Here is a 7672-nt window from a genome sequence, read left to right as displayed (position 1 = left end):
AATTACCCCTGGCAGGGGAACGGTATACCCCCTTTGAGAAACAGTTATTAGCATGCTACTGGGGCTTGGTGGAAACCGGAGCCCTGACCATTGGACATGAAGTGATCATGAGAACAGCTATCCCTATTCTTCCGTGGGTACTTAGTGACCCCACTACCCACCGAATAGGAACTGCCCAAGAGAGCAGCATCATTAAATGGAAATGGTATGTGTCGGAGAGAGTGCGGACTGGACAGAAGGGAGTGTCAGTCCTACATGAGCAAGTGGCGGAGGCCCCTGAGGAAGGGGAAAAGCGGTTTGAGGTGATTGAATACAAGGAATCACCCGTTAAGATGGGAAAACGGTATGATGAACTGACCCTGGATGAACAAGCCACGGCTTGGTTCGTAGATGGGTCAGCCCAATGGAAAGCGGGACAGCGTAGATGGAAAGCTGCCGCCTTTAACCCAAAACAAGGCACTACCCTAGAAGAATTAGGGGAGGGAAAAAGTAGTCAGTGGGCAGAATTAAAGGCAGTGCATATGGTAGTCATGCAAGCAGGGGTCATGGGAGTTTGTTTGTTCTCTGACTCGTGGTCAGTGGTTAACGGCATGACACAATGGATGCCAACTTGGCAGGCCAATCAGTGGATGATCCAGAATAGGGAAGTATGGGGTAAACAGTTATGGGAAGATATATGGGAGAAAGCTCGATACCTGGTCATATACATCACCCACGTGGATGCCCATACATCTCGAAATGATGTGGAAGCTCTACATAACCGATATGTGGATGGTATCGTCCGAACCATGATGGTGCAAAGGGGCACCTCAGTGGGCCTAGCTAGATGGGCACACCTTAAGGCTGGGCACTGGGGAGTGCAAGGAACCTTGCACTGGGCTCGAGACTGAGGAATAGATCTTATGGTAGATGATGTTAAGACTGCAGTAAACCAGTGTGAGCAGTGTCAACATCAGCGGCAGGGAGTGCCCCAACACATGATGGGACATATCCATCGGGGGGATGGTCCGGGACAGAGCTGGCAAATGGACTTTGTGGGTCCCTTACCCTCCTCACAAGGATGTAACCACATATGTACAGCTGTGGACACTATGTCTGGGGTTTTGGTAGCCCATCCCTGTCGTCACAACAATCAACAGGCTACCTTGCGATGTTTAGATTTGATTGAACAATTTTATGGATTGCCCATACAGGTCCCGAGTGACAATGGCTCCCATTTCACAGGAGGGGCGGTAAAGCAGTGGTGTCACGATAATCACGTGGAATGGGTTTATCATGTACCCTATCACCCATAAGCTGCGGGACTTATAGAACGAATTAATGGGCTTCTGAAGTCCTCACTACGAAAAGCAGGAGGTTGCAATGACTTAACGGGTTGGAGGAAGCAACTAATTCGGGTGGTGAAACAAATTAATAACCGCCCATTAGGAAATGGGGTAACACCCTTGAATAGGATGATACGAGTATGTGATACCCCAAAGACTCAGCCTATTAAAATGTGGAAGTTCGCTGAGGAAGCTGATATTCCCGTAAGGGCCACGCCGGCTTCGGCTGGACTGGACCTACGAGCACTAACTGCCCAGACTTTGATCCAACAGAAACCTACGGTGATTAAGACCGGGTTAGGGTTGATTTGTCCCCCTGGAACCTATGGGCATATCCTCCCGCGGTCGGGACTGTCACTAAAGGGGATTGATGTGATGGCAGGCGTAATTGACGCAGACTACCAAGGGGAGTTGGGGGTGATCCTGGTCAACATCACCGCTGAACCTTACGTGATACAGAAGGGGGACAGAATAGCGCAATTGGTCATTAAGCCATGTAACCTTACAACGGTGGAAGAGACGGGGGCTCCCGTTACGGTTACTGGGCGTGGGACGGGGGGATTTGGGTCTACTGACACTAAGGGGGCCAAGGTATGGGTGCGCCAGACGACCGGCCCCCCCAGGCCGGCCGAAATCATAGCACAGGGGAAGGACAGTCTGGTCACCATTATGTACCCCGGGGACCCGACCTGGGCAAACGTCCCGGCGGACCAGTGCTACTTACGTGAGACCTAAATAATGTTGTAATTGCTATGCACCCGCAGGCTGACCCTCCGCCTTGAACATGGGGTGGTCATGGGGATTGCGACTCCTATTGGCGATGTTCGCGATCGGATGGCCACTCCAGGGCATCGGTATCACGGCCTGGACGCTGGTACCGGTCGCCCGCCATGAGGTGCTGTGGGAGGCCAGTAGCCAGCGACGGGCGCAGGACGACTTTACATGTGAACCCGGTCAGCAGTGCGTTGTTCTGACTCTCACCAGCGACTGTCAATTGTACACGTGTGCACAGTGCTACATGCGCCGGGATGGGGAAAAATATGACATATCGTTCATACCGCCTACTTGCAACCTGGTGGTAAGTGCCCAAGTCAAGACGTGTTTGTGGGACCGACGCACCCAGACATGCGGGACAACGGGGACTCATTGGAGCGTCACAGCTCGGGGGGAAGATCTGTGGCTGCGCAATGCCACCGATATTCGGGATCGTCATCGATTCATGTGGTTAATAATGGTACTGCCCTCGACGAACGCCCCGTCTGAGGCGTTATTAAACCCCACGCGGGGCGGGCCAGCACCGAAGAGGGGTGCCACGGGGGGTGTGCGGTCGCATCGAACACAGTTGGCCCCTATTATGTCAGCTTGTCAACAGATGGCCCGGGCGGTACTGCACACTGATGTTCATTGGTGGGTACAGTTGCCCCTCATACCCGAGTGTCATACCAAGAGGCGGCGACGAGCGTGGTACGACACCCTGCTGGGAGGCGCAGGAACTGTTATGGGTATCTCGAATGCTATTGACTCTGAGGTAACCCGTACTAAATTATCTAACACGGGACAGGCCACCTCACAAGGACTACATACTATTGGAAGGTGGATGCCATCCGTAATGATGACTCAAGGAGAGACAGCTGAAATAATGATACGATCTCTGCAATGGGAACTGGATGTCTGGGGTGCCACTCAGGAACTGTTTGAGAACATTACGGCTCAGTTAAATTGGACTGCCTGTCATATTCATGCTCAAATACAGAAAGAACGCTTTTTGCGTGTGGTAACATCCCCCAATGTACAAGCGTGGAGGGGAATATGGGATGTATCTGAGAAATTGTGGATGATAACCCATTCAGAGCGAACATGGTGTAACGCAACTATGTGTAACGGATCATGAATGTAACCCACACTGTTACGGTCTGTCGATATTATGTATTACCAGTGGTTACATCTTCTGGATATTATTTTCTGAAGACAAGGGGACAGTGGTTTAGCCCAGATACCAATATTGCCTATGATCTGTCCGCTTGTGAACAGACTGATCAGGGGAAAACTTGCCTACTGGTGGACAGGTATCGGGACCCTTGCTTGACTAAGGGAACGGCCCTGTGCGAATGGACTGTTGAGACTCCAAGGGACATGATGTGGCAGATTGGGCCACACACGCTCTGTGTGGCTACCAATAATCCACATCCTATGCTTCCCTCAGCACCGTTCTCGGGATGCCTCTCACATGTCTATGAGTGGCACTGGCAGAATCACACCTATTTGTTGGCCACTTATAGCAGTGCTCGCCACTTTACCAAGGTGCAGTGGAAAGTGCTGATGAATCCTTGGAACATTTCCCTGGATCGGTTTAAGCGAGCATTGGACCGATCCGAGGTGCTTAAGCAGATATTACGAAAGCATCAAACCAATGTCACCAAGGTTACGGTGTCTACCTTTATACATGGACAGGAGGTAGTACATGCTGCCCGTGTAGTGGACGTGGAGTCAGCTCATCATTGGTGGGACATATTGAGTGGTATGTCCTCCACTGCGGGGACATTCCTGTTCCCACCCTTGTCGATCCTGTTAGCGGTCCTGGTGATTTTAACATGCTGTAATGTCCTGACTTGCTTGTATATTTGGCGTGTACGTAGGCGCTTGTTAGAAAGAATACATATGGGCATAATGTAACACATGTATTGGGCCAAGCAGTGGAATGTGGTGAAACGGTTAAAAATTATGTCCCAATACATGTGTGAATCTAACCGGAATGGAGGTGTTGCTTAGTCCCGTGTGAATCTTATTACACACCTCCCCGTGTGAATCTTCTTATCTGTATGTAACCAGAATGGAATGTGTTTTTTAGCCTTGCTCTGCTGTTCACATGAATGTTTATATCTGGAAAAGAGTATATCAGCTGGAAAAGTCTCCAGTTCGGTGAGTCTGCTCCGGGGTTGCGTTTAACCGCCGAGCGTGGGTTGTTGGCAACCGCTCTACGAGAACTGACGGCTCGCAGTTCCGGTAACACGTAGAGTGAGTATAAACCAGACCCGTTGTAAGTACGAGACCTGGTTGTGGCGACGCTGCGGGGAATAAAACACTTATATTCTAGCAGACTCGCCTCTTGGCTGTTTGTTCTGTGTCAGACTACTTTCCTGCGAGCCTGGTCCTTGACCTTGAGAATTTTTTAAAACATGGAGGTACCGGCGTTGGACTGTGGGGACAAAGCTAATCATCACAACACCAGGTTGTCGTCCAACACGGTTATTTGGAGGCAACCACCTGATGAAGAGGCAGCATCTCGAAAGCTAGTGCTTCCAAATAAATCTGTTGGACTATAACCTGGTGTTGTGGGATTTTTAAGTTAGGATTGTAGAACAAGTTCTGACTTGTTTCTTTGTTTTTTGCAGTGTGTTGCTTTTGTTTCAACCTGGGAAAGCTCTTTTCTCGGGAGCAGAGTATTGGAAAATGTGAAGGAGATTGGAGAAAAAAAAGGGGATTGGAAAGATTTTTAATGATATTGACCTTCATCGGGCACTGTATTCTGTAAAAGGTTCAGTGCACCATTCTTGATAGATTTTGTTAAGATATTTAAGAAGAAATCTGCACCCAATAACAGAATTGCAGAAAGCTGTTAACATGAAGGGAGTGTGCAAACTCATAAAGGGGGAAGCAGCCCCTTGCATTTGCATTTTCTCTTTTCACTGTATCATTTAGCAGAATCATCATTGTTTGTCATTTAGATGAGAATATAGAATGTACAGTTGGTAAGTTTGTGGATGATACCAAAATTGGTGGTAGAGTGGACAGTGAAGAAGGTTACCTCAGATTACACAGACATCTTGATCAATTGTATCAATAGGCTGAAGAGTGGCAGGTGGAATTTACTTTGGGTAAACGCAAGGTATTGCAGTTTAATAAAACATGCAAGGACAGGACTTTTTACATTTAAAAGTAGAGCCTTGGGTAGTGTTGCAGAACAGAGAGACCGAGGGGTTCAGGTCCATAATTCTTTGAAGTTTGTGTCCCATGGGGTGCTTAAGAAGGTCTTTGGCATGCTTGCCTCCAATGCTCAGACCTTTGAGTACAAGAGCTGGGACGTCATGTTGAGGTTGTACATGACGTTGGGGAGATCTCTTCTGGAGTACTGTATCCTGCTCTGGTCACCCTGTTTTGGGAAGGAGCAAACCTACATCCAGAACCTCAACCTGAGCTACAAATCTTCTCAAACCTCGCTGGGAAGGATATTATTAAGCTGGGAGAGGGTTCCGAAAATATTTACCTGGATGTTGTCAGAAATGAAGGGTCTGAGTACAAGGAGAGCCTGGAGAGGCTGGAGCATATGAGGTTGAAGGGGAGACGATATAGAGGTTTATTAAATCATGAAAGGCATTGATAAGGTGAATGGCAGATGTCTTTTTCCTAGGTTGGGGGATTTCAAGATGAGGAGACATATTTTTAAGATGTGAAGAGAAAGATTTGAAAAAGACATGAGACAAAAAAGAAATGTTTTACACAGGGAGTGGTTCATGTGTGGAATGAACTTCCAGAGGAAATGGTGGATGTGGGTACAGTCCAACATTTAAAAGACATTTGAATAAGTCAATGAATAAGAAATCTTTGGAAGGATATGGGCCAAGTGCAGTCAGCTGAGACTAGTTTTGTTTAGGATTATGGTTGGCATGGGCTGATTGAACCGAATGGTCCGTTACTGTGCTGTATGACTCTGGGTTCTGAGGAGAGCAGGGTGATTTTCAGACCCCAGAAATTCCCACAATACCACTGACACATTAAAGAGGAGGGCTTAGCCTCGAGGTAATTTCGGTGGACTAGTAATCCAGAACCCAGACTAATGTTCTGGGGCAATGGCTTTGAATACCACCTTGACAGAAGGTGAATATCTGAATTCAATAAAAATCTGTAATTAAAAGTTTAACCTGATAGTAACTGTGTAAACACTGTCAATTGTCATTAAAACTCAACGGAGTCACTAATGCTCTCTTAGCTAAGGAAATCTGTCATCCTTACCCAGTCTGGCCTATATGTGACTCCATTCCCATAATGATGTGGGGGTGATTCTTACGGATAGGTAATAAATACTGGCCGAGCCATTGACACCCATGTCCCATGTACAAATAAAAGCAACTTGCTCCCTCTTCAGATCTCTTACTGAATTGCAGGTGGTCCATTTCCTGAGGTTATCGGTCTTACTGGGTATTGGTGACGCAGAGCTCCATCCTGGACAGAAATCCTCTTTGTTTCTGATTCTAGTTAATGGTGTTCTGTATCAATGATCACAAACTACCTTTAAATCAGATAGTTATTAAGAAATCTCACAGACCATCAACTCTTGAAACAATTATTTAAACTTTATGGCATGTAGCAGTCAAAATAAAACCCCTCAAGTAAGCAAGTTAAGCCTCAAATCCAACTTGGCTATTACCCGATTAATGATGGAATTTAGTTATGATTCCAACCCACAGCATCTGTCTCTGGATGTGTCCGGAGTTTAATCCTGGTGCGGTGTTGTTCTCCAGAGTTCTACCTCTGATGAATCCTGGAGTTGAATTCTTATACAATTTTCCATCCTTCAACTTTGTGGTGGGACATTATTGATGATCCTTTAGATTTGTTCATCCATGATATTATCTTTACCTCTGGAACCACTGAGTCTGCAGTTTACCTTCTTCTCAGAAATAATTTATTTGTTCCTTGTTATATTCAGCATTGGCTGTCCTTTTGAAGATGCAGCTTTCCTGTGATTGACTCCTTAAATTCCTCTGCAGGTTATTGTCATTTGTTCTTGGGATATAAGGCAGCCATTTATCAAGACATTGCTAAGGAGAAGCCTGGGAATTATAGACCTGTGAGTCTGATATTGGTGGTGGGGAAGTTGGTGGGTAACTAGTGGGGCACTAGCTAGCACTCCAAAAGCTTGTACTTCCTAATAAACCTGTTATTGTGTGAGTTTTAACTGTTTCCAATCCAGGTGACACTTCATCAGAGCTGACGTTAAATGTTAAACTTGAAACATTAGCTTTCTCTCTCTCTCCATGCATGCTGCCTGACCCTACTGTGATCTCCAGCATTTGCTGTTTCAAACAAAAACAGAAATTGAGTTTTGAAGAAGGGTTTCTGAACCCCCTTTCCACAGGGGAGGAACAGGGCATCTACGTCAGTGCAGGGATCGCCGAACAGTTCCCCACAACAAGGGGATTGCAAGGAATCCCCCCAGTAGTGCAGTCTCACAATTAAAAAGCTTCCTGATCAGATCCAGAGGCAGGCGGGGCTGCCCACTCTCTCCTGCCTTGTTTGTGTGTTGTATAGAGCCCTCTGCTGAGTCCATCAGGAAGGATGTGAGCCTC

General features: G+C 47.1%; 1 protein-coding gene across 1 annotated transcript; it reads left to right on the top strand.

The window, feature by feature from the left end:
- The first annotated feature begins 1349 nt into the window (after positions 1 to 1349).
- On the top strand, positions 1350 to 2383 carry LOC122544204 (deoxyuridine 5'-triphosphate nucleotidohydrolase-like). The gene has a single exon (XM_043683259.1). It carries the CDS (start codon positions 1455 to 1457, stop codon positions 2058 to 2060), a length of 606 nt encoding a protein of 201 aa, XP_043539194.1. The 5' UTR covers positions 1350 to 1454; the 3' UTR covers positions 2061 to 2383.
- The last annotated feature ends 5289 nt before the right edge of the window (positions 2384 to 7672 follow it).

Source organism: Chiloscyllium plagiosum, chromosome 47 (assembly GCF_004010195.1).
Source record: "Chiloscyllium plagiosum isolate BGI_BamShark_2017 chromosome 47, ASM401019v2, whole genome shotgun sequence".
Classification (NCBI taxonomy): Eukaryota; Metazoa; Chordata; class Chondrichthyes; order Orectolobiformes; family Hemiscylliidae; genus Chiloscyllium; species Chiloscyllium plagiosum.
The sequence above is the reverse complement of the archived record's forward strand: the minus strand, read 5'-3'. Positions and strand labels throughout refer to the sequence as shown.